This window comes from Gymnoscopelus braueri, assembly GCF_963280865.1.
Source record: "Gymnoscopelus braueri genome assembly, chromosome: 4".
Taxonomy (NCBI): domain Eukaryota; kingdom Metazoa; phylum Chordata; class Actinopteri; order Myctophiformes; family Myctophidae; genus Gymnoscopelus; species Gymnoscopelus braueri.
In genome coordinates, this window is record NC_137605.1 from 9,078,971 (window position 1) to 9,106,925 (window position 27,955).

Here is a 27,955-nt window from a genome sequence, read left to right on the forward strand (position 1 = left end):
CACGTTCAAGAGTATAACCGAAACCACTTGCTTGGGTGGGACAGTGTTAAAGTCAGACTGGAAGAGACAGCAGCTCAGTTTGTTCTGCAACAGTGAAGACTAATGTAGGACAGCAGAGGTAAGTAAGATAACATTTAAACATATTCATAAATATAGTACATTATATTGTACTCACTTAATGCATAACATAAGACATTTAATATGACATTATAAGCATATACTTTTACTAATGTACAAAGTTACATTTTTGTGTGACAGATGTCTGGCAGGCCAGGCAGACCAAGGAGGGTGAGGAACGTTGAAGGAGACAGGGAGGAGAGGGTAGAAGAGGACAGCGAAGTGTACGTTAATGTAGACAATCCCAGAGATCCAGGTACACAGTAACACACTTACACTGTTTTGCTCTCTTCTCACATACAGATTTCTATCCTCCATGTGCTATCAGTGTGTGTTATTATTTAGTTTGTTTGATGATACGACTGAAGATTAGGTGATGAGCTGACAAGGCTAGAGAGAGAGAGATGTTTTTGATTCTTTCTTTTACTCCTTGCCCCCCCCCACCTTTTTCTCTCTTTCTGGAAACAACAAAAAAACGATGGAGCTTGCACAAAAATGAATTTCACCCACTGTTTTACACCTGTAAACCTGGGGTGTGACAATAATTAGTGTGGTTGCCCTAACAGGGCAACCAGACTATTGTTATAAACTTTATTCTAGATAAACTTTATTTTGCTGTGCTACTCCTCCCACAGTTTATTTTTCCCAATTTCGTGCCATATGTCAAAATGACCGGCTTCACCGGGAATGCAGGGCTTGTACTTTGCTAAGAGATAGGTTGTATAGTTTAATTGATATTGATTTATTAGTGCATTAAATGTCCCCATTCACTTTAATGGACAAATGAAAAAACTCAAATTTTCTTCTCAGAAACCGTAAGGGCTAGAGTTACAAGACTTGGAGGGGAGGTTCATAATTTAGTGTGAAATTATTAAAAAAATTATTATATCATTCGGCCACATGGTGGCGCTATAAAAGCCCACTTTACGTTTTGGCCTATAACTCTTGAACCGTAGGTTGTAGAATAAAAATCTTTTCCCCCCTAGATTCCTTGGGTCATGACGCAACTCCCTATATACAGTGTAGCGTCTGGATAGATTTTCCGCCATTTTGAATTTTCTTCAAAACACACTTTTAGCTCCTTTTCCCACATATTTTGTCCAAATCTCACAAAAATCGGTACACATGATCTCTGGACCCATGCGATAAACACCTCCAAGCGGTCCATACTGTTCGTCCGTAATTGGCTTCCAAATTTAGTGGGAGGGGCCTGTTTTATAAAAAACGCCAAAAATCACATGTCGAGGGTGGTTCACTCAACAAATCCCCAAAAGCATTTCCACTTTGATCCATAGGGGGCGCCACAAATGCGCAAAATGTAACCGCTTGATGCAAAAACATGATTTTTGGGGGATCAGTTCTCTCAAAATGAAATACAAGTGATCTCAGGAGTGACATGACGATGTCATTGGCCCGCTACATTTGTGGGAGGGGCCTGTTTCTTTAGTGGGAGGGGCCTATTTCCTCAAATGGAAACGGCACGTGTCACGAATGCGGGATCCGATCGGCACCGAATTCGAATTGCATGTCGCGTGGCCTCCGACGGTATTCCTCCAGGCGTATTCCTCGAGTCCCCGCGGCCGCGACCCGTGACCGGCGTCGGCGCAACCACACTTTGCAATTTTCCAGAATTGCGACGCGTCTAGTTGTGATTAAAGTTGAACTCTATTGTGCTTTTATCCTCCTCCAGTTGTCCAGAGAGCCATCATCATTGAGAGAAGCATCTTTAGAGCAGCTGCAGTGTGCCTTACAGCACTGTGTGTTCTAGGAGTGCTGAGAACCACAGACAAGGTCATGGACTGTGAGTATCAGCTGGTCAAAGGTCAAATTCATACTCTTATAAAATAACCAGTAAAACGATGCGTCACTTTTTATAGTGTGTGGTTTCACTTGTTCTTTATTATACACATGTTGAGGTCTATTAACATAAAACACACCTCATCTCATCATGAACAGTGAATACAACTGTGTTTATTGTCAACTTTTGGTCCTTTGCAGATCATTCAACCTTTACTGAGTTACAGACAAAGTATGAGAACATGACCCTGGAGAGAGACCAATGGAAAACCAGCTTTAACAACGTGACCCTAGAGAGAGACCAATGGAAAACCAGCTTTAACAACATGGCCCTGGAGAGAGACCAATTGCAAAGTGAAGTAAACCAGGTTAAGAGAGAGAGAGCAGGTGAGAGAAATTACAAACCTTTCTAAAGGAATATAAGTCTATTATTATTGATGTTTGAACTATTGTCAAGGAAGTGTGAGTTCATTAAATACTAGTTAAAGAGGTGGTGCCATGGTTTTGTACTTTTTCTGTTTTTCATGTGTCTATGAGGTTGATAGAACTTCATTAAGCCCCCTGGTGGTGTTTTTATGGTGTTTTATGTCTTCTCTGACTATTTTGGAGGCGCTAAGGTGAGAACCAGGTATACTTAATGAACTGGAGGCGTGTCCACATAAAAACATAATTTTAACACTTTCTGTACACTTTTTTGAAAAGAACTTCATCCTAGTATAACCATAATACCTGATGATTATGTTTTAGGGGGGGGGGGGGGAATAACTGAAAATCACGGCACCCCGTCTTTAAACATACTGTAGATCTTAAAAAACGGTGCAAAACACAATTTAATAAATACATACATACATTGGAAATTTCGTTCTGTAAAGCTTGTAAATATTGGTAGTTGTGGGTTTTGTGGGCTTGTTTCTAAAGTGAAAACTTTAAAACATTTTCATGTCAAGGATCCCAAAATTAATACGTATTTGTCCATGGACCCTGAAAGATACTTTGGTCTGGGACCACCATACCAGTTTTGTGGTGTTGAAATCTTTCACATATATATCAATTTATTTTTCAAGATTTTTTGAAGATCTACAAGCTCACAACGTGTTGCATTGCAACTCATTGTGAGCTTATAGATCAGCTGTTTTCAAACAGCCAATGTATATCAGGTTAAAGTTGTTAAACTGATTTTGATGCTTTAACTGTGTGTGATCATGCAACCTAGTTGCTTCTTTTGGGCTTGTTTTCATAGACATGGTTGCTTGCGTCTCTCGCAAAATCTGGCAACACTGTCTCTGACTACTATTATTTTAATAACTACTCTCCATGTTAGTATTGATTATCAGTGGATTAAAAATCCATCGGTTAAACTCCTGTTTGATGTTTAGTCAAGTCGTGTCCCAGCGGATGGAAGAAGTTTGGATGCAGCTGTTATTACAAATCTACTGAACCGAAAACCTGGGAGGGACATAGGGAACAATGTCTGAAGACAGGAGCAGATCTGGTGATCATTAACAGTCAAGAAGAACAGGTTAGTGGATCTGTGTGTGTGTGTGTGTGTGTGTGTGTGTGTGTGTGTGTGTGTGTGTGTGTGTGTGTGTGTGTGTGTGTGTGTGTGTGTGTGTGTGTGTGTGCGTGCGCGCGCGTGTAAGGTGTCCAAAATACATAAGTATAGTTGTATAGCATGTAATGTCATTCTGATTATAGTGAAAACCTGAACACATTAGTGAAGATAATGTTTTTCTATCATGCACTAATGATCAGGAATTCATCAGAGGATTTCCTGGGGATCAGTATGCAGCATGGATTGGTCTGAAAATTACTGCAGGAAAATGGACCTGGGTGGATGGAACGCCACTGACAACACAGTGAGACACTTTACACATTTTTCTATTGTCATTCTATCAAAGTCACTGTATGTGTATGCGAGTGACTGAGTGGATGTGATTAAAATACCTCATGGTGTTTGTTTACTCTGCAGGTACTGGGGCAGTGGAAGGCCTCGTAACAATGGAGACGACTACTGTGCAGCATACTCACACACTGTTGGAAAATGGGCTGATGAGATATGTACACGTGGTGCCGTAGGCTACGGTATCTGTGAGAAGTTATATTTATCTTAACTTCATTGATGAAACTGCAGCTTAGTGTTCTGCTTTGTCAAGTTAAACAGTAGTAATTAGTAGTGAAAATGACAAAAACCCAAACATTTTGTTGTACAGAAGTACAAACTGTTGTAATCACATGAACCCCATGAACGCTAGCATCCCTATTCTGGAGTGAAGATTCAGCAAAATAAATAACCGATCTACAAGCTCAGGTCGCGTCGCAACATGACGGGTTCTGTGTAGTGAAAACAGGAGGGGGCCTGGTATAGAGCCCTGAGAAACTCCAGTCAACTAAGGATATGGGTTTAAATGGTTAATACAAACCACCTACTATTCTGACTCTCAGATTGACTCTTCATTGTTCTTTCTGTACTAAAGTGAGTGAGATGTAAAGGACTTCTGACACACTGACCCCACGAGACAAACTATAGATGTGTATACTGTTACTGTCGGGAAGAAACCTCTTATCTCCATATTCTAACTTTTGTATTTTTTTGTAAATGAACGCCCTACTTGATCATTCTACAGCATCACACAAAAGTAGCAGATGTACAAGCTTGAAACGAAGCGCGAAGCGACGTGTTTTAAGCTTGTAGATCTGCTATTTTTTTTTATTTTTCAATTTGATTCCTGAAAAGTAACAGTTTTGGACGTGAGGTTTCCACCCGAAAGAGATGACATGCAATTTCACCATTTATGTAAATAGATCTACAAGCTCAAAATGCTTCGCAAGGTGACGTGTTGTGAGCTTGTAGATCGGCTATATTCGCTATTTGTGACTTGTTTTGTTTAGTTTTTTTTTTTACAGACTTTTACACAAATGTTTGCCTTTAATGACATGCTCCCCAGGCTAATAATACTTTACTTTATTTTATTCTATTTTGCAGCATATTATGCTTTGCTGTTATGGTATTTTGCTTTCATTATGGCTTTTTGATCTTATTATATTTTTTATTGATGTCACAGCTGTATCGTAAATACATGACGTGACTAGCTTTATTGTTAGTTATTCATTAATAATGTAACCAAGAGTTAAAAAATAAATAAAACCATTTTATCAACTTGTAAACTGAGCAGTGGAAGAATTTAATAAAACTTTACTCGACAATAGTATTGTTCCACTGTGTTTTTTCATAGCTTCAAGTCTGTATCTGAGTTTTGGGACTTTTCATCTTTATTTGGGACGGTGGAGAGAGACAGGAAACAGGGGAGAGAGTCAGGCAGTGACATGCAGCAAATCCACCACGTTTTCAGGTTGGGACACGCTGTCAGGCATCAAAGCATATATAGTATGAACCTTAACCTGTTGACCATCAGCACCCCCAGCCTATTCATTAACAATTATACTGACCTATGGAAAAATAGTTCATGTATTCTTCATGGGCTTGGGTCCAGACTAAGACTATCAATGTTTGAAGGACTTACTGTATCTTGTCTCATCACTGTCCTGACTCTCTCAATGCCAATGTTAAATAGCTCTATATCCCCATAGTAATCATTGCTATAGAGTGTTTGTTCAGTAACAGGGGTTTCCCTGTCTCTCCAGGTCTTTAGTAAACAGAAAATGCATTTTCATTTCAGGACAAGGTGTTCAATTGGAACTTGAACACTATAAAATTGAAGCTGATAAATGGGTACTCTCTTCTAATTGGATGAAATTGGCAACCCACCAGAAACAATGTTATGTTATGTTTACTAAAGAGCTGGAGAGATAGGGATACCCCTGTTACTGAACAAACACTCTATAGCAATGATTACTATATCAGAATATAGAGCTTTAAAAAAATACACCTTGAATAAAGTGATTATTACAATTACAATACAATGACCATGAAGTAATGTTACAAAATACAAATCATATATTTAATGATACAAACAGCACTGCTGGTTTTACTGTAGGCAATAGAACCGATGAATGTTAACAGCATCCTGTTCCCTGCATTACTGACCACAAACTACCCATGTTTTCATTATGTCAGTCAACATCATCATCATCATCATCAGATACAGTGTCTATCATTGTTATCTACAATACCACACTGTCACCACTATTACATCTTTTTTGTAGACCACCAGTAGATGGGAATAGAGGAGGTGTTACTGTGTTCATTCAATCAACAATAAAAAACCTCATAGACTTAAAGACCAAGAGACTGACATGGCCATCTGCATTTGGACTGACTGGACATTGACGTGGAAATCCTTGCTTACAATTTATGGATTTCAGTCGTTATGTCTAGCGGAATTAGAAACTCAAAAGATCAGCAAAACCTTGACTCAGATACAATGTTAAGTGTTAATAGAAAGATTTACAGCGCTGTAACAGTCACACAACATACACATACATCCTACACCAGCAAAGCACACATATAGACTGACTTGCTCTTCTCTGACGGTCCGCTCATAATTGGCTACAGGAAAACAATAATTAATTTGATGTCTTCTCCTGAGCTTGTTAGTGCTAAAACATATCTCTTCTACTGGCAGCTGCCGACCTGAACTCCCTATTCCGGCCTTATCAGCTGGTGTTGTAGGCCCTGTTCTGCAGCTCTCCAACTCAAGCTTGACTAATCGATGCTAAGCCATATAATATAATAATATAATATAAATTCGCTTCATCAACATGCATAGATTTTATGTGCAATCTATCAACAAATCATGTGAGCATGCGGGGGGTGGAGGAGTGTTGAGGCTCTAGTCATCTAATGATGTGACGGGGGTCAGTTTTGTAATGTTGCATGACTTTTTGTGGTGAGTTTTGTGGTGTTGAGAGTTATTTTGTTATTTGCATGTTCATGTTCTTTTGGTGGGACTTTGTATTTGTTCACTATGCAACATTTATTGTGTTGACTGCCCCGAAGAGAACAGTAAACAGGCAGCAAGCATGCCGTCTTGAAGCTCATGAGGAAGTGCCAAATTTCCTGTAGCTCTCATTAATGGCAGGCGTCTCTATTTTCCCCTGTTGCTGGCTGCAGAAATGAATGAGGAGGAAGACTGTATTGTCGAAACGTTGGTTTCATTTCATTCTAATTAAACTTTCTGCATCGTGGCTAAGAGCTGTGCGGCCTCATCCTTGCCTGCAGATATGAATTACCACGCCATTGATTAGATTGTAGATTTGACCGGACTTTACACTTGATTTTACACTTACAAATCATTGTCATGTATACTTTATGCTCACCCTAACCTCACATAAAGTATGCTTAAATCTTACCTCAAAACCACGCCCACCTGGGCGAAACACCGGGAAAAGAGTCTCCCATGCTTCTAGGGCTTCTACTGGCTCTACTGAGTGAAGACCCGCCCTCACTGCCCTTCCAGCCAATTGCATTTATTTCCGGGTGCTTTTCAGGACCGGAGATTCCAAGATGGTGGAATTCGCCGAAAAAGTGGCTTCAAGACGGGTCTGTAGAAACCAATGGGTGACGTCACCGTTCCCTTAGTCCATATTTTTGAGCGGTGTAGCCGCTCCTATAAGTGGGGTTGGGGTCGCTGTACTGTGATCGGCTGATAAGTATTCATACCCTTTGCTCAGTACTGTGATTGGCTAGCGAGACGCATGATGAAATTGTTAACCTGTACGGTGATTGGCTGATAAGTATTCAGACCCTTTGCTCAGTACAGTGATTGGCTAGCGAGACGCATGATGAAATTCATAACCTATAAATAGCACCACGCACTTCACATTTTTTTTGATTGAGCTTCCATCACTGTGATATACACCGCTCATTTCACACTGGGTGTGATTTTTTACAGCCTATGACAGTAACCCAAGGCTTTAATGACTGGATCAATTGGACAATCAACGGAATGAGCGGCAGCTGCGCGTACAAGCCTACAATAACACCATAGTGTCACAGGGTTTGCCCCATCATGTTACCATTATGTTCGGCAGGCATCTTTCTCCCGGTGCATGTTGAGTTATAGGTGTTTTGCAAGAACAGCTAAATTGTGGTTCGTGGGGTTGTTGGGTTGGAACCAAATGGACCCGTAAACCTGTAGGCTAATAGTCATTTTGGACCCAAAAAAAAAAAAGACAAAAAATGTCCACCACAAGCTGGCATGGCGATGATACCTGGGTTGTTCTACTGCTATGCCACCAAAATGTGGAATACCCTGTCATAAAGTGTAAATCCTTACTCTCCTTCAAAACCGCTCTAAAAGAGCACTTACAGGTGGCTGCAAAACTGTGCACACACACTCCCTGGATGCCAGAGCTGAACCTCTGCCCCATGTTATAGTGCCACCAGGAGGCTGATTTTTGCAAAACTCATTTTTTGACAGTACTCTTCGCGCAAACCAGTACGTGATCTCTAGTCATGTGATCAAAACGGATCTGATTGGCTAAGATTGACATTAAAGTTTGCAGGAGTTGCCTGTTTTTAACAAAATTCTGCAAATCATGAACGCAGTCCGATTGCGGTGAAACTTTGCACATACATTCGCACTACGTTGAGGAACAAATGCCACCCTTTTAACATTCTCTATTATGGTGCCACCAGGAGGCCAATTTTTGCACAAAAAACTAATATATTACCCCTAAATATGTTGTCCAAACATCTTGCAAATCGTGATCAAGACATATTCCATACTGATTGGCTAATTCCGAACATTGCTGGCCCACAATAACCTACCTGACCTGGCGGTGACCTGTGCTACGAGGATCACTTTTTCTAGTTGCAATGTCCTTTCACAACATATACACACACACATACACATGTTCATGTTTATTCATTGTCTATAATTTATTCCATACGTTGAAATACATAACTTGCGTTAAAAGTTCTGGCATTGGAACTGCATTAACATTTTTGGAATAGGTGCCATAATTTATATTATTATTATTATTATCATCATTATAATTGTATTATTATTATTATTATTATTATTATTATTATTATTATTATTATTATTATTATTATTATCATTACTCAGGATTCAAGGTTCTATCCATTTAAGCCTGCCATACAGATATACACTTCTTGAAATAAATAACATTTTCATATGCAAGACAGGAGGTAGAAACACAGACCAGTGCCTTAAGTGTAGTGTGTGTGTGTGTGTGTGTGTGTGGGAGGGGGGTTGTGCACTAATGCCTAAATTATACCCTATCGCACGATGTTGTCGTTTGCCAATTAGCAGAGATCTTCAGGCTAGCCACGCCCTCTCGTCGGCAAGCGGCAACGTGGCGCGGTGGAGTATAACGGCCGATTTATCCTCGGTTGCGCACCGGTGTGGCGCATGGAAAATAGCAGATCTACAAGCTATAGATCTGCTGTTTTGCTTACACGATACCAGTGCACGACAAAGTATACAAATCGGGCTTAAATTGAGCTTAAGTGCATGTGTGTCAAATGTCACAATTAGTTATATCAGTGGTTCTCAAAGTGGGCTCCAGGGACCCTCAGGGTTCCGTGAAGGGGTTCTAAATGGACCCTTTACAGGTATGTAACTCTGAGGGCGTACAAATGGAACCAAATGCACCCTTACGGGTCCATTTGGTTCCATTTTGTACACCCTCAGAGTTATAGAAGTTTGAGAACCACTGACGTTCTATAAATGAAGTGTGAATAAAGTGTTCAAACTGTGCCTTTACTGACATGAGGCCCGATATCATCAAAACTTTATCAGTCCATGTTGAGACACTGCAAAACACACAGGCCTGATTTATACGTATAGGCTATGGCTCTTTTTCGACCATGAAAGTGTCACCCATTGCCTTCCTTAAAACTTTCTTGAAACTTTTTTTTTTTTAAGTATTGAAAGTACAAGTTCTAGGTTCCCAAAACTCAGGCATAGTACTACGTCCTGAGCAGGCGGGGCCGCAAATTAGGTTTCCGAGAACCTTATCTGAAACCGAGCTGTAGCGTATGGAAACAAAACCATGCAGAACCCAGTGGAATGCACGGCACGGTTCACTTCAGTTCTTGTGGTCGAAAAAGAGCCATTCGCTGCACCAATCAGGCAAACAAGTGTTCTGGGTTCCAGACCCATCATCATCATCATCACCGGACTGACCCCAAAAATACAAAGTTCTTCTTTTAACATTTCAAACTCTTAACTTCCGTTATCGTCTGATGGACAATTTTATACAAACACAAACTGTACATTTATTGCAAGAGCCTCTTCAGTCTCATCAGTAGCTTTATACTTACTTACTTATACCCCCCCGGGTGCACGTCGGTTGTCGCTTGCAGACAAGAACAGCTCAGGTTTTGTCAGGAAGTGACAACAACGGTGCAGTGGAGTCAACATTGAGCTTTAGTGTTAGTGGAACTTTAGACCCTTATCTTAATTCACCTGTCAAAATAGATCCAGGTATATATCTGCTACCCCAGCAGTGCCATAGATCCACTTATACTGTACATATTATCTGCGGTAACAGGAAGAGTGGGCACTCAATGTAAAATTGGATATTTAGTCCAAAACATAAAAAAGTCATGTAAAGTACATGCTTAGAACATGATTGAACATTAGCCAAGTAAGGTCTACAATTGCTACAAATTGCTACAAAACCTGTATATCCAATCATTTTAGGCATAGGGTAAATTTAAAGTTCAAATCATGTATACTTTACATTACTTAAGATTACCATTTTTTCAAATATATATTTTTTAAACATTTCGGACAAAATAGCAAATCTTACAAAGAGGTGCCCAGTCTTCCTTAGTGCCCACTCTTCTTGAATCCATATATACGCTACCCTAGCAGTCCCATAGATCTACATGTATACATCGATCTGCTCCTGCCCATAGAATCTATATCCTCTGCTCCCCCAACTAGGTCCGATGTTACAGAATTCCACAGTGTTCTTTTAGAGTTAGCCTGGAATCCAGACTGAATGCTACGAATATTATTCTTTATTTTTTATATTTTTTTCACAGCCCTTTAATCTGGAACTCCTCCATTTGAGCCTGGTTTCTGAACATCATCTATTTACGTAGGCAAGTCATTACAGATTTTTGTGCTTTTTCCAATCACAGGAAAAAGGGAGTTTAACATCATAGTCGCTATCTACAAGCTCACAACGCATCGTGCATTGTGAGCTTGTAAATCCGCTATTTTCAAACGTTTTAGTACTTTTACTTTTGGTACTTTAAGTACATTTTGATACCAATACTTTTGTACTTTTACCACTAAACCACCCCTTTCAGATAGTAGGAGTTCCAGACTGAAAGAAATCCTAAAGATCGAACGTAGCAGTCTGGATTCCAGGCTAGCATCGAGTGCAATCAAATCAGAACTTAATCCGTAGAACGTTTGGAGAGCCACCTGAAGAAATCCTTTTGATGTTCCCAGTTCAAACATCTATATCTATACATATCTAACACATTTGCAAAGGGCTCTTATCGAAGAGCTTGGGTGCAAAGAGCGAGAAAACGGTAAGAAGCATTTTTCTTTTGGAAAAACATGCAGATAGACATTCTGAGAAGTTCGTTTTGTACAGTCACTCACGGTTGTAATGTACAAGGTTCCAGCATTAACATGCACACGTTCAAATAAGACCACGGTGTCAAAAGACCTCCCAAAGAGAATAGTTTTCTAAGGCTGAGTGCGCGCGTGTGTGTGTGTATGTGTGTGCCTGTGTGTGTGTGTGAGTGATGAGTGCGTTAGGGATGCACAATTAATCGTCCATCGTATCGGTATGAGACGATTGTTACGTAAAAAATGCAATCTTGGTGGAATCCCATCGGCAAAATAATCCCGATATTATTAGCCCATATTTTATATATTTTTATAATATTTATGTTTTAATGTGAAGCTGACAAAAGCCTTTTGTGATGACTGGAGGCTGCAGATTCGATCAGTGTTCTCTGGGGATGCTTTCAAAAGGGTCAACCTGTAAAACAAATACAAGTAAACAAGTTGGTAAAACTAAATGTTACATCTTTACTGCGTGTAAGTTGTTTAAATAAATATTTGCATCAGTAGGCCTAATGCATCAGGTAATAAGAATGCATCCTTTATTATTTTTTTTATTTTTTTGTCTGCATCTGCATCCAGCTTCACAGTTTCTGTATAAGTGTTAAGGTAAACCCTAATGGAAACCTGTATTGCAATATCGTTATCGGTAGCCGTATCGATCGATGTGATCATGCAATCAATCGGTTATTGGATATCGGCCAAAATGTCAATATTGTACATCCCTAGCATGCATGAGTGCGTGTGTGTGTGTGTGTGTGTGTGTGTGTGTGTGTGTGTGTGTGTGTGTGTGTGTGTGTGTGTGTGTGTGTGTGTGTGTGTGTGTGTGCGTACGTACGTACGTGCACGCACGCGCCCGTGAGTGTGTGTGACAAACCATGCATTTTGATGTTGTGATGGACTGGCATGGTGAAAGTGGTCATTTGAACTGCACACGGATTACAAAAAGAAAAAAAATGAGCAACATAATAAAACCATACAAAACGATATGAAAGTGTGTGAGCGTCCCGCTCGCGCTGTGCGGATCAGTGTGGCTGTCGCTGTCGTTTTCTTTGAACCAACGGAAGACGAAAGATGAGTCCCCATCATGACCACTTGAACCTGAGTGATCCGCCAGGCTTGTTATGTAGCCGTCAAGGTATAAGCAGCCAAAAGGGCCCAGAACTGTATTGCAACCCAATATGATGATGTTGTTGTTGTGGTGTAACTGTTTAACCGGTCCTGTCTCCAGTGTCCGCTACGTCAGTGGTTCCCAAACCTTTTTAGCTCGAGACCCGAATGAAGAGATTTTGATGTCTCCCCCGGGACTCAAACTAGTGGAAATAGCTGATCTACAAGCTCACTTTTGAAATAATAATTAAAAACAAAATGTAGGAAACGGAAAAAAAGGAATATTTACTCGCGATCCATAAAAAAAAAATTTGGGAACCACCGCGCTAGACAATCATGGATGTTGTTTTCACATCACTGGAGAGGAGGAGGAGGAGGAGGAGGAGGAGGAGGATGAGAGAACAGAAGAGTAGAGAACACGTCTCTTGTGGGCAATAATCCTGAGCCTGTGTGATGATGGCTTGATGATTGTTATAGTTCCATTAAGAACGGCATCCACTTCCTGTTATGATTGTTTACAGTTCCATCGGGAACGGCATCCACTTCCTGCTGCGATTGTTATAAGCTCCATTAGTCCTTCTCCAGCCACGCGACTCTTCCACAATCTTTCCAACGCTACAGAGAGTCTGCAAAAAGTCTGTGAAAGTCACGGACGGAAGCCGTTACCCGTTGTAAAGCTGTCACCTGCATAGGGTCGGGATCCTTTAGGATGGTAACTATTCCGGTTCCTTAACAATTCCTTTACGGTTCCCTTAACCTTAACCTTTTATTCGTAATATATTCCTATATATACAGTATTGTAATTGTATAGCAGACGTGAAGTCCACACAACAGCTCTGACGGTGTGATAAAAAAACAGTTCTGGAACCGATTCGGGGATCCGGTTCCTCCGAGTCCTCCGGTTTCTGGATCCCAACTCTAGTATGCTGTCACCTGTAAAGGTTTTCTGCATTTTCAGAGCTCCTGCATGTGTATAGATGGACCGATAAGGCGGAAGCGTTTGAAAGCCAACCTTCTGTCTCGAGAGCCTGTTAGTTCCAATAGAACATGGCATCCACTTCCTGCTCTCCCTGCTTCTAACGTGGACCGAGAGAGAGAGAGAGAGAGAGAGAGAACGCCACCGGAGATGAGAACGCTTTCAGAGGTGTACAACCACTGGTCTCCACCAGTGGTGTAAAGTAACTAAGTACATGTACTCAAGTACTGTACTTAAGCTTAAGGACAATTTTGAGGTATTTTTTACTTTACTGGAGTATTTACAATTTTCTATGCTTTTACTTGTACTTGTAACAAAGTATTTCTGCATTGCAGTATTGATACTTTTACTTAAAGTTATACAATGCAGAATCCCAAATAACGATTTTTAGCAACCTCTGCTGGTCACTACCGTCACTGCATACAATTTCCGTAATCCTCGATTACCCAGAATTCCATTCGTTTTCACCGGAAGCCGGAAGCGTTTCAAAAAGCGATCTTTTAATTGTTTTATACTATCTACGGATCGTTTCTCTTAGCCAGTGGAGCATTAGTTACCATGAGCTGTGCTTTCTTTTTCTGTTCTTTTTCGATCTTCCAATCCTACATTATCTTAACATCAGCGTGAGGTTCCTTTTTGTTATAGCGCGGTAGTTCCTGGCCAAACAGGAAACCGTTGCGGTAGTTCCTGGGGACGTCGGCCACGACGTCATGACGTTGGCCAGGAACGTCATTTCCCCGGGAAAGTCCCCCCAGTCCACTTTCAATAGAAAATATATAAATAAAAGGCTTCCGGGGGTGAAATTCACGGAGTGTGTGTTGTGAAACTTTTGCCACTCGCAAAAGATATACAATTTAACTTTAGTTTTGTTGAAAACGTTACCTAGTATTACTTTAAGTAAAACATTTGAGTACTTTTTCCCACCACTGGTCTCCACCACCCAACCTCTAAACCACCACGTCGTCTTGTCTCCACCTAACCGCCACCCAACCTCCATCTAACCTCCACCTAACCTCTAAACCACCATGTGGTTCTGTCTCCCCCCAACCTCCATCTAACCTCCACCTAACCTCTAAACCACCATGTGGTTCTGTCTCCCCCCAACCTCCATCTAACCTCCACCCAACCTCTAAACCACCACGTCGTCTTGTCTCCACCTAACCGCCACCCAACCTCCATCTTACCTCCACCTAACCTCTAACCACCATGTGGTTCTGTCTCCACCCAACCTCCATCTAACCTCCTCCACCCAACCTCTAAACCACCATGTGGTTCTGTCTCCACCCAACCTCCACCCTCCTTGCAGTCCTGCGTCTACAGGGTTTTGCTGGCAGGGTGGGCAGCACACACGGGTGTTGGTGGGCCCACTAAACCGGTCAACCAATGACCTCTCTGTAAAGGCTGGGCATCTTTTACTGTGGAAACACTGACATTGTCGTCAGAGAGCTGACCCTCCAACCAGAACCAACCGATGATACGTTTCAAGTTATCGACCAATAACCAGCCGATAGAATACAGATACAATGGACAGAAAACATTCCTCTCATCTTAACATGATAATATCGTTAAAGGGATAGTTTCACCCCCAAAATGACTAATCAATAGAAAAAAAGTAATTTTTTGGGGTGAACTATCCCTTTAAGATCTGCTATTTTCAATATATCAGAAAAAACGTCGTTCTTGGACATACAAGGGTTTCCACCCGACCTGACATTATCTGTGGCCGGGTTTGGCGAGCCGAGAATAGTCGCGCGCAAACCTGCGTGCGCGGGTGCCTCTTCTTGGTGGGTTCCAAGCATGAAGCTGATTCTGAGGACCAGGTGATAGAGGTTTTTGGCTGGGTTACCGTGGAGATTATAAGGGTTGGGATCCTTTAGGATTCATAACGGTTCCGGTTCCGTAACGATTCCCTCTAAAACGGTCCGATTCCTGAACGGTTCCCTTCGACGATTCCTACAGTATAGGAGGTTCCACATGGACCCCTTACAGGTCTGTAACTCTGAGAGTGTACAAATGGAACATTTGGTTCCATTTGTACACTCTCAGAGTTATGGCGGTCCTTGAAATTAAAAAGTTTGAGAACCACCGGTACTGTACTCCCAACACAACCAGCTCTGACAGTGTGATAAAACCAATTCCCGGTTTCCTCTATGTTGGATACAGGTTCCTTCCGGTTCCTTCCGGTTCCATCCCGTTTTCCGGTGACCCCAACCCTACAGTGGAGAAACGTAAGCCCCGTCGTCGTGATTAAACTCTCCCTTTCCCACGCTTTTTCCTACAGGTTCCTTCCGGTTGCTTCCGGTTCCATCCCGTTTTCCGGTGACCCCAACCCTACAGTGGAGAAACGTAAGCCCCCTCGTCGCGATTAAACTCTCCCTTTCCCACGCTTTGTCCGTCTGTCCTCGCCGTCATCGCTCCTCCTCCTCGTTGCGTCGTCACAGCGCGGACTCCGAGTACAGCGTCACCGACGAGCCGTGGGCCACCAGGCGCCGCAGCGACAGCGAGGAGGAGGAGTTCAGGTCCCCGCAGCTCCGCAGGTGGATGCCCTCCGACGCCGAGGCGTGGCCGCCGGGCCGGCGGTTGTGGCGGCTGTCGCTGTGGGTGTGGTGGTGCCCGCGGTGGTGCGGCGGGTGCGGGGCCGGCCCTCGACTCCCGCCCCAGGAGTTGCGCAGCACCTGAGGGCAATACGCGCGCGCGCGCACACACACACACACACACACACACACACACACACATTAGTTTACGGGCAGGGGTCTTCAACGTTTTTCAGCCCCCTAGCTGAGAGAGAGATGAAGCATACTGTATAAAATAGTGTTTCAGATTAAACTATTTAAAAAAAAATAGCCAATCTACTCACAATGCCTTGCAGGCATTGTGAGCTTGTAGATCTGCTATTTTTGGCTAAAATTCTCCACAGAAAAGGGATGCTAAGGTTCAAGTGGTTAATGTAAAAAAATACATAATATCACACAAAGATTTTAGCGGCCCCCCTGTAGTAACTCTGAGGACCCCCTAGGGGTCCCAGACCCCCTGTTGAAGACCCCTGGTTTACGGCATGGGGTACAGAGGATTTGGGGGTCCTCAGGCTTACCTTTTTTTTTTTTTTTTTTACCACTTGAACCCTAGTATCCCTATTCTGGGGGGAACATTCGCCAAAATGAGCTGATTTACAAGTAGATCTGCTGTTTTTGGCAGAGATTTGGTGTAGAAGGAAATAAAGAGCAGATCAAGTACAGAGCCACTAAGTATGGGGGTTTTATGTGTTTAAATTAAATATCTGAAAGCATGTGAACAAAAAAATCTAATCAATGACAATGAACACAATGCAACACAACTTTATACAATATGTAGTCGGGGTCCCTGCTTCATCTCTCTTTCAGCTAAGGGGTCCTTGGCCTGAAAAACATCAAAGAACCCTGGTTTACAGTATGTGTGTAGTGGTAGTAATTTAGGATCAGGGTTTCCGCTGGGCACTTTTAAGGCCGGCAAACGGGACCAAAAAGATCTCCAGCCAAATGTTACATTGATCGGCCATAATGTAATTCACGTGCAGTGTTTGCAGATTAAGTACGTGTGTGTGCACCACTCAACTGATCGCTATACCTCGGCGCAGCGCTTCTTAGCATCACTGCACTGTCTGTTCCTGCATTTAAGCACACTTTATCTACTCCATCATGCAGAGGTGTTGCTTGCCAAAAACAACAGAATGTAGTCAGGACAGTGTCTATCGCCTTTTCAATGCGCTAGACCCCTGGGAGAGGGATTGCTGAGGTGGAGCACAAGCTTACAACGCGTCGTGTGGTTTTCGGCTTGTAGATCTGCTCATTTGTTATGTGACACCATGATACTACATAGAAATAATTCCTTCAATGTAGCTACTGCTGTGATGCCTTTGTGTGTTTGTGTTGTGTTTATTGCGCAGCGCAGGAGGGCAGAAGGCTAACAGTAGGCAGCAGACTCTCTAAAAAACACACTGACAATTCACCAGATAATCTATGCTTTAAATACTTTAAATCTATGTATTGTAATGTTGTGTTACTTTATTTAATATCCAAATAATTATAATAATAATACAAATAATAACTAAAAAACAATGTCAAAACTGGCCACGGTGGCGGGTGATATTTCTATTTAAAGGGAGTGCAAGTGATTTTCTTTGGTTAAAAAAAGTATCAAATAGCTCTATATTCCGAAAAAACTTTACTTTTTGTTTTAACCATAAAATATCACTTACCCTACCTTTAACGGCCAATGGCCCGCATATACCGGCCAACGGAAACACATGATTAGTGAAAGCCCATTAGTCTTTTATGTTTACCTGCTCTAACGGCAGGTGATTGGTTGGGCTGGCGTCAGCTCCGCCCCTCTTCTTGGGCCCCTGCCCCGTATTCCCAGCATGCTCGGAGGCGGTTACTAGGTTACGCTTGGAGCGATGCAGGAAGCGCGCCACCAGACCCCGGGTCACCTAGTAACAGGAAACAGGAAATTATCAAAAAGGAGGAAAGGAGAAGCATATTAGAAGTAGCAGCAGTAGTCGCCAGTACATGCCGTAATACAGTGGTTCTCAAACTGTGGGTCAGGTCCCCCAGGCGGGATCCCCGATTTTTTTGGGGGCCCCAGATGATTTGCTTAATGTGCGACATTGTTTTCTCACTCGACAGCAAACAAACCAACATACAGTATAAGTGTATACAGGGTATTTGCACATTTGTACCACCTAAAATGAAAGGAGAAAAAAATAAACATTGGCCAAATTGGTCAAATATAACCTAAGAAAGAGGCAAACATTGTGAGGCATTGTGAGCTTATAGATCAGCTATTTTCACAATATTTATCTGTGGAAACCGAGTCAAAAAATGTAATGCCTCATCTCCTACAATTCCAAGTGCTTGTCAGGGTGGGGTTCAAATATGATTATTTTGGCGGGTCGCGGCCTGAAAAGTTTGAGAACCGGGAGACTCTCTTTTCCCGGTGTTTCGCCCAGGTCGACGTGGTTTTGAGGTTAGGTTTAGGCATCATTTCTGTCAGGTTAGGGTTAGGATTAAGGCTAGGGTTAGGCATAGTGTTTGTGAAGTTAAAAAGTTAGGGTTTAGGCGCAACCTGGGCGACATCAATGAAAGAGGGATTCCCGTTGAGAACCACTGTTGTAATAGTGCTACATGTAGCATGTAGTAATAACAACAACAACAGTAGAATGTACTAAAAAACCTTGAGGTCTCCCAGTGAGCGATGGCGTAGAGGCGAGGAGGGTGCATGTTTGAAGGGGACCAGGCCCAGGCCTGACCTATCGGCTGCCTTCACACTGCCCTTCCTGGGCAGGGCGGCAGGCTGGGGCTGGGTGTCTCTGGGTAGCAGGAAGGCCTCCGAGTTCGGAGCTGGAATGATGCACAAAGAACACTTGTACTGTTGCTTATTTCTATGCAGTTACTATTTAGTTACTATCTAGTAACCATTGGTTTTCATGTTTACTGTACAGTAAACATATATAATGTGTTTTACCATGTAGCACTCTGGGTTTCCCTGTGAATGAAAGGTGCAATACAAATAAGAAATATTATTATTATTATGTTTACTATATATCATGTGCAGTATGTTTACTTCTATGTGAAGCAGCAAACTGCACTTTTGTTTGACTGATTGATTGATATCACAAAAGGTAGTGTAAAGTCGGCCCTGACAAAAATGGATAGTCATTTTGTATTTTAAAACCAAATGCCAGACGCCAGAGGGTTAAAGTAAGCTAGCTTGGCTGGCTCCTTTGCCAAATGTTGACAGCTGTTACAGGTCTTTACACACCGGGAGCATGACGAATAAACCATCATAAATATGTTAAAATCAATAAAAAAAATCATTATGTCTCCTTGAATTCTCATCTGATTTTCAAGCGGTTTGGTTTGTTACAAAATGTCAGACATAGTTATGTATGTTACTTGATTAAATACAAAATGTGCGTTTTCATACCAAAATACCATATCTTACAAAGATAGAAACAGTAAAAAAGTGTTAGTCTCCACTCAGGTACGATTCAGGCATATTTCTTGAAGTGGAGTGATGGCAAGTTGGCCCTGTCAATATATAAGAAGTGTTTTTAATGGTGCTATCATTCTTTTTTATGCAATTGCCTATTGTAGCACTTTGAGATTTTCACAAATGTAAAGTGCATTATAAATAAAATCCATTATTATTATTATTTAATGACACCTTTTCGAGCCAAGGCTCTTCATCGGGCCCACTGAAAATCTTACCGTGATGTTCTTCAGTGCACTGTGAAGCTGAGCCTCTCTTACCTGTGTCTGTTGAGGTCAGAGATCCATCCTTACTGCCGAGTCCTGACACCATAAAGTCACCTGAAGCACAGACCACGTGCGACACACACACACACACACACACACACACACACACACACACACGCACACGCACACGCACACGCACACGCACACGCACACGCACACACACACACACCTCTGTCAGTACTGGGACAATAGGCTCTACGCACAGCAGCCATATTGGAAAGACATTGGGCCGCTTCGTTACTTCCTTGTAACAGGTGTGATTCTAATGAAGGCTCTGTTCCATTTAGTGTAGCACATTGGTTGTCAAACTTCTTAATTTCAAGGACCCCCATAACTCTGAGAGTGTACACATGGAACCAAATGGACCCTTTGCACACTCTCAGAGTTACACACCCTTAAGAGCCCATTTAGAACCACCTCAATGAACCCATGAGGGTCCCTGGACCACACTTTGAGACCCACTGGTGTAGCACAGTGTTTCCAGTGAGCCAACATGCACAATATCAGCACCCTGACTCTGTTTGACCAGAATGGAACACAACCTTAATTACCATCATTGGTAACACCTGTGAAGGAAGTAAGGAAGAGACCCAATTTCTTTCCAATATGGCTGCTGTGCATAGAGCCTATTTACTGATAACAGCACTAGAACTAAAACCAGTACCAGAGCTAATATCACAACCAGTACTAACACCAGTATTAGAATAGGTCATTACATGTCAAACTGAGATGATGCTTGTCAGAGTGTGTGAGTTGAATTGATTCTACCTGTCATTATGGTGTGATTAAACTATGACCTATGAGCAGCTGAAATAGGTCTGGGAAATGGTTTACCTCCAGAAAACAAAACATAACGGCAGCAATGGCCTTGGTTCCACTGGATGACAAGGAAAGGACAAAAACTGAAGGCTCTAAAGCTAAATGGACAAAATGTTACGATATGCCCAGATGCACATCCGGACCAAGTATCTTGTCTCTGGGACAAACGTGGCTAATAGTGTCACACCACACACCACACAACCCCATAAATCAGGTAGAAAAACAGAAAGTCAAAGTCATACTGCGTGACATTCATTTTATAGTCTTTTTGGTGATAACCCTTCGTTGTCATTACAGCTTTTGTCTATAAGGAAATGCAGCAGGATCCTAAAGCCTGAGGATATTTTTGGAAGTTATCGGAAGCTGTATTAATTTACTCATTAACTAATACATAAATAATTAAATAACCTGTGTCGTGTCGCGACGCGTTGTGAGCTTGCAGATCGGGCCGGCTATTTTCAAATAAACATCCGAAGGAGTAAAAGTACAATATTTCCCTTTGTCTTGTAGTGCAGTAGAAGTATAAAGTGTTGAGAGTAGGAGATACTCCAGTAAAGTAAAAATACCTCAAAAGTGTATTAAAAAAATGTCCTCCAAAAAAAAAAAGAAAAACCCATGTGTTTCCATGTCGTGGTTCTCAATCTTTTTCATGTCAAGGACCCCCAAGACTATATGTATTTGGCCGCGGACCCCATCTCGAAATATGTTGTTCCAGGGACCCCCCAGAAGCAAAGATTTGAGTAAAAAAAATTCACTTAAAAAACATATATATATTCAAAGATTTGCTACAAGCTCATAGCACGGCACTGAGTGCCGCGCTATGAGCTTGTAGATCTGCTATTTTTCAATAGCCAAAGTATATAATAACGGTTTAAGTGGTTACACAGATGCGCTCCCGGTTTGAATGGGTTCAAGAACAGTACTTGAGTAAATGTACTTAGTTACTTTCCACCACTCTACCTGTGTCTGTGGAGGAGCTGAGGCCGGGCTCGCTGTGAGACCTGACCAGATGCAGCTGTCCGTCGGCGTCTTTCTCCGCCCTCATGCAAGCCCTCCGCAGGTACAGCGGCTGCCGGGGGAGGGGCAACCCGATGCCCTGGCCGCCGCCTCCTCCGCCTCCTCCGCCGCGATGCTCATTGGTCGCCAGGGAGGAGGTGGTGGGAGGGGCCGAGGAGAAGGTGGTGGAGCCTTGGCGCGAGGGGGTGGACGGGCGGACCCTGATCTCAGGGACGGAGGCGCGCTGCTGCTGGGAGCTGGCGCCCCCTAGCTGGTCCAGCTGGGAACAGCTGCTGGCCAACATGACCTGACGATGCAACACGGGAGACCTGAAGGATGAGAAAGAATAATAAGAATAAGAATAACAACAACAAAACGAACAAACATAATAATAATAATAAATACTAATAATAACAATAATAAATAAAAAAATATTAATTTGTAATAATATTTTTTATTGCTGCACATGTACATTTTCATCTGTGTGTGTGTGTGTTTATTTGTGTGTATTTTCATCTGTTTGTATTTGTGTGTATTTTCATCTGTTTGTGTGTGAGTGTTTGTATTGGGTATTTTCATCTGTGTGTATGCATATTGATATTTTCATATAATGTGTGTGTATTTGTGTGTGTGTGACTGTGTGTGTGTGTGTGTGTGTGTGTGTGTGTGTGTGTGTGTGCGTGTGCATGCGTATGTGCATGTGTTGATTTTTTTTTTTTTATGTGCGTGCGCGTACCTGTAAGTGTTGCTAGCAGTGCTGGGGGAGGAGCAGGAGTTGGACCTCTCTCCTCTGAAGAAGCGGCGGGCCCGGGGCCCCCCAGCCAGCGGGCTCTCGGGGGTCAGGGAGGGCGGGCCCCTGAAGCTCACGTACTCCCCTCCTCCTCCTCCTCCCCCCGCCTCCCCTGCCCCGCTGCTGCCCCGCCTCTCGCCCGCTCCGCCCTGGCTCCTCCTCCTCCTGCCCCCCCCCACCACCTCCATCAGGCAGGAGTCCTCCGAGGGGGAGGAGTCGTCGGGGATGTCCACGATCTCTGACATCAGCAGCGAGCCGCTGTCCATGGACACTGATTGGTCGAGACAACAAACCACAAGGAGGAGATTATATTATGTGCCCATTTTTCACCGGTGCCTTACCCATTATCCCATTTTTTACAATTTTTAAAAACATTTTCAAATACCCAATCTACAGGCTCACAACGTGTCGATGTAGATCGGCTAGTTGAACTATTTGAAAATGTTTTTAAAAATAGTTTAAAAAATGGCAACGAAGTGTAGGGATAATGGGTAAGGCACCGGCGAAAATAGGGCCTATATCTACAAGCTCACAATGCGTCGCAACGCGTTTTGGTGAAGAGATTTGTGGAGAAATGGAAAAAAGCAGTCCAAGTACAGAACCAACTCTTAAATTTTTCCCCAGGTAGTGCTACACCAAAGAATAAGCCGACATGTACTATGTTATCACACTAGTTTAGTTTGATAGGCCCTGTCCTAGGCTATAGTCATTCATTTGTGAAAGACAGACATTTCAGGCAAAAATTATCATTATATAGTACTACACCTTTTTGTACTAATAGAATGCTGCTGTGTTATATGATCCATATTATCCATTCACTGCAAGAACAGCTACAAACTTGTTTTATAAGTTAGGCTATATTAATTTCACAATCTACGTAAGAATTTTGGTCTGAAAACCAGCATTCTTAATCCTGTATCATACAAACAAAACGGTGTGTAGAGAACTCAGGGAGTTGCGGTGCTTTTCATGCCTCAATAGCTCGGTTTATACTTCAACGCACCACGATCTACAAGCCCGCGTTGTGGGCTTGTAGATCGCACAATAACAATAAAAATGTTCAGAACCCAAGATATCATTATCTGAAGATTTGCAGCTCCATCCACTCTTTGTTTAACTTAATACTGAAAAAGGCTGTATCTCGCTTCCTAAGCACTTTTTTTTTTACTTTGAAAAAAAAAAATGTTCTGGCACAGTTCGCAATATTTTTTTTATTTCATTGGCACTGAGAGAGTTAAGAAGCTCTGTACCTTCCCCCTTGGTTGCGTAAATACGTTTTTCCATGGCTATACAGTTGGAAAGTGTTTAAATACAATGTTCAACTGTACTGAACCTATGTGCTTTCCCAGGCTGTTGCTATACAATGCTATGAAATACAAATGTTATTTTATTTTCAGGGATGTTAGGGTTCATGTGGTTCATAACTATTTATCTCGGATAATGTTGTGTTTAGATTGTTAATAACTAATGTACTACTGACCTTCTCCACTGAATGCTGTGGACGTCACTCTCTCTCCAGACAGGTCTCCTTGAGTGTCAAACACTGCCTGCACGCGCGCACACACACACGCACGCACGCACACATGCACACAATAGACAGGATAGTTAGAGAAAATACACCCAATAAATATTTGTAATAAATGTTTTTTATATATATAAACATTTTAATGCTTTATTTGAATTTACCAATGAATTGACAAGCATACACACTGTCACTCTCTGTCTCCCACTTTCCTGTTAATCTTTGCCTGTTATGTATGATCCTTTTATTTTATATTGTTCCATTGTGTTTACTGATTTATTTTCGTGTTCCGAAATTAGCCTATTTACGAAATGGAAACACATTTGACAAATTTGACCAAAATAGCAAAGCCAGGGTATTTGTTTTTTATTATTATAAAAGATACATATGAAACATATCAGACAGTCTACATGTCCTGTTTGTGTCTTTGGTTTATTGTTCTCGCTATTCCCTGCTTCTTGGATTTTTGCCTGTTCCTTGGTTTGCATATTGTTTATGAACTTTGAACCGTGCCCGTCATCTTCTCAAAAGCCTCCTGTGTGTTGATTAATCTGTTGAACTGCACCTGCTCTGACGTTGTCTCCTGCGTCACAGGCGTCACACACGCACACACACACACACACACGCACACACACACACACACACACACACACGCACAGACCTGGCTGGCAGCGTTCTGTCCCATCACAGCCTCGTAGGGGGGTGGACAGTCAGTGGGGTAGAGAGGGACCGGACTCTCCATGGACCCATTATACGTGATACTGTGCACACCACACAAACACAACATGATCAGTACACAACATGAATACACAATGTGTTCAGCACACAAACCCACATCAGACCAGACCTCGATCCGCACGCGCGCACGAGAGAGAGAGAGAGAGAGAGAGAGAGAGAGAGAGAGAGAGAGAGAGAGAGAGAGAGAGAGAGAGAGAGAGAGACTATTTTACCCATGAACACGGCGGTCAACGCCAGCGTGTCAACGTTCTATATAGTTGTGGATCTATGTGTGTGCGTGTGTGCATGTGTGTGTGTACCTCTGTGCGTCGGTCTCGGAGCTGCAGGTGTATTCGGGGGGGTAGTAAGGGGGAGGGGGGATGGGAGGGACAAACTCTTCAAAGTCCATGATGTTGGTGAGGAATGCGTCCTGAGGAGTGGTGCATTCTGGGTTGACCGAACGAGATCGATGAGGGGCCAACTGGAGAGACAGAGAGAGAGAGAGACAGACATGAAATAGATAGATAGATAGATAGATAGATAGATAGATAGATAGATAGATAGATAGATAGATAGATAGCACATATGACTGTATAGTATATTGTTATTAATGTACACTGTTACTGTTGGTCTGCAGTCTGCGTTCTCTCTGCTCAAACACCTTCCTTCACACCCACATTTTTCAAGTCAGTGGCCGGTAGAGTTGTTTAATTTTGCGGTGTCATGGCATGTGGTGCCGTCAGGCAGTGTCATGCGGTGTCATTCAGTGTCATGTCATGCTGTGTCCTGTTGTGTTGTGTTGTGCAGTGCAGTGTTGCCAGAGTTTGTGAGAGAAATAAGCAACCAGGTCTACAGGTCTAGGAAAACAAGCCCAAAAGAAGCGACTAGGCCATATGAGCACTTTAAACAACACAAATCTGGAAATGAGCACTTTAAACAACACAAATCTGTCCCTAACAAATCTGGGGGTTAGGGACAAATCCATATTAATTTGGGGGTCCATGACATGAAAATATTTGAGAACCACTGGTTTCAATCATTATTAATAATGATTTAGAAACAAGCCCAAAAGACCACATTCCCGCAACTACCAATATTTACAAGCAACTTTACAGAAAAAGAAGCCCAAAGTCGCTTATAATAAGCGGACATGGCAACACTGTGGTGCAGTGTGGTGTGGTGCAGTGTGGTGCGGTGCGGTGCGGTGCGGTGCGGTGTGGTGTGGTGTCGTCATGTCATGTGGCGTTGTCAGACGCTGTCATGTGGTCTCACCAGGTGAACCAGGTCCAGGGAGAAGATGTGGATGCTGCAGGTGACAGTGGACAGAGTGCAGATGATGGTGGACAGAATGCTGAGCCCACACGCACTGAACAGCAGGTCCTGTAACATTAACGCAACATTAACACAATATTAAAACACGCACTGAACAGCAGGTCCTGTAACATTAAAGGTAGGGTAAGTGATTTGCGTTGGTTAAAATAAGTGTTAAATAGCTCTATATTCTGATAGTACTCATTGCTATAGAGTGTTTGTTCAGTATTAGGAGTCTCCTTGTCTCTCCATCTCTTTATTAAACAGAAAATGCATTTTCGTTTCAGTTTCAGTTTCATTTCCAATTTTATCCAACCAGGACAAAGAACTCAATCAGTATACAGATTAAACAAGTGAAATTGGAAGTGATGACACTAAGAAATGAGCATGCAAAATTGGAACTGAAAACTATACAAATTAAGCTTAAAAATGGGTACTTTCTCCTGATTGGCTGAGATTTTGACACCTACCGAAAAAAGTATTTTCTGTTTATTAAAGAGCTGGAGAGACGGGGAGACATCTGTTACTGAACAAACACTCTATAGCAATGATTACTATCAGAATATAGTATTTTAACCTTTTAAAAAAATACTTTTTGTTTTAACCAAAAAATATCACTTACCCTACCTTTAACACAACATTAACACAACATTAACACAATATTAAAACACGCACTGAACAACAGGTCCAATAAGGGGCCGTGTCCACACAAAGTGTTTTATGAGCAGATTGGGTGCTTTGGATATTAACACAAAATGAACACAAGCACTGAACAGTCGATCCTGTAACAAAACAAAACATTAACACTACAGCATGCACACCGAACAGCAATCTAATCCGTGTATCCAACTCAGTTTGGTCCAAATTAAATTCTGGATTCAAGGTGAGGTGGGAGTGTGCGGCCTTGAAAGCTGGGGGGATTCCCAGCATGCATTATCTAGAGTCACCAGGTGTTATGTCATTACTGTATGTAATAACGGTGCTCAGGGGGAACAAAATCAGCAGGACTGCTACTCTGTACCGGTGGGTACCGGTCCAATTCAAGCACCGTCTGTAACAACAATGTTGTTCATGAACAGCCCAATTTCCATTCAAAGCCTAAGTGAACACATGTGAAGGTCAGTGCCTCTGCTCAAACAGTGGAGCAGGGTATGTGTAGAGTCCATGGAGGATAAATTGCACGTTTGACCTTGGTGCAATACCTCTAGTCAACCAGTAGGTGTCCTACCCAACCATAGGATCCACATTTCTCAAACAGAAGAGCAGGTAGAGTGGATCAGTTATATTGTAATAACATACTCGAGCATACAGATGGATCAAAATAGCGTTCTATTCACAAATAAAAGGGACAGATTGCAGATTTTTTAAAACCACTGACTACAAGGATCAGAGACATTACACTCAAACAATAGTAGGCGTAAGGAGTAAAAGAAAGGATCAGATGAGGCCACACCCACCTTGAGCTGGTGTCGGACGGAGTGACAGTCAACGTTCAGATACAACACCAGGGTCTCCTCTTCTGTGATGGAGCACGAGTGGGTGGGGGCGCAACACACACAGACACCATTCTCCACCTGCACACGCACACGCACACGCACACGCACACACACACACACACACACACACACACACACACACACACACACACACACCTGAGGCGTGACACACCACAGAGCGGGCAGAGGTGCTGCAGAGTTGTGTTCATAACATTGTTTATGTGTATTGGCACGTGTGTACGTGGTGTTGCGTTTGTCATGTTGTGTGTGTTGCATGTGTGTTTGTACCTGGCAGGTGAGCATGGATTTGACCATCTGTGCGTTTTGACAGGAGAGCATGGACCCTGCCAGGCTGAGAATGACACACACGGCTGATAACAGCATGAAGAGAGACACCTGGGAGCACACACATGAACGCACACACGCACACACACACACACACACACACACACACACACACACACACACACACACACACACACACACACACACA

The 27,955-nt window shown here is 42.5% G+C and overlaps 2 protein-coding genes across 3 annotated transcripts in view; one reads left to right on the top strand and one right to left on the bottom strand.

Annotated features, from left to right (window-relative positions):
* On the top strand, window positions 1-5,120 carry LOC308083289 (uncharacterized protein). 2 transcript variants are annotated; one of them, XM_080425565.1, is made up of 7 exons: window positions 1-118; window positions 259-373; window positions 1,808-1,918; window positions 2,116-2,301; window positions 3,291-3,433; window positions 3,667-3,770; window positions 3,884-5,120. In XM_080425565.1, the coding sequence occupies exons 2-7, from the start codon at window positions 259-261 to the stop codon at window positions 4,023-4,025; spliced, it is 801 nt and encodes a 266-aa protein (XP_080281691.1). In that variant the 5' UTR covers window positions 1-118; the 3' UTR covers window positions 4,026-5,120. The 2 variants fall into 2 exon arrangements, with proteins under 2 accessions (XP_080281691.1, XP_080281692.1); XM_080425566.1 differs by having other exon boundaries at window positions 3,678-3,770.
* A 10,833-nt stretch (window positions 5,121-15,953) lies between these two features.
* The window catches only part of fam189b (family with sequence similarity 189 member B), a gene marked incomplete at its 3' end in the record, with an annotated part of 54,650 nt that continues 42,648 nt past the window's right edge, over window positions 15,954-27,955 (bottom strand). The window contains exons 9-20 of the mRNA XM_080425721.1: window positions 27,751-27,858; window positions 27,424-27,540; window positions 25,928-26,035; window positions 24,976-25,136; window positions 24,596-24,699; window positions 23,897-23,959; window positions 22,363-22,687; window positions 21,591-21,955; window positions 19,764-19,847; window positions 18,727-18,893; window positions 17,837-17,983; window positions 15,954-16,193 (exon numbers count right to left, since the gene is read on the bottom strand). Coding sequence (XP_080281847.1) covers window positions 15,954-16,193; window positions 17,837-17,983; window positions 18,727-18,893; window positions 19,764-19,847; window positions 21,591-21,955; window positions 22,363-22,687; window positions 23,897-23,959; window positions 24,596-24,699; window positions 24,976-25,136; window positions 25,928-26,035; window positions 27,424-27,540; window positions 27,751-27,858 — 1,989 coding nt within the window. The remainder of the gene's footprint in view (window positions 16,194-17,836; window positions 17,984-18,726; window positions 18,894-19,763; window positions 19,848-21,590; window positions 21,956-22,362; window positions 22,688-23,896; window positions 23,960-24,595; window positions 24,700-24,975; window positions 25,137-25,927; window positions 26,036-27,423; window positions 27,541-27,750; window positions 27,859-27,955) is intronic.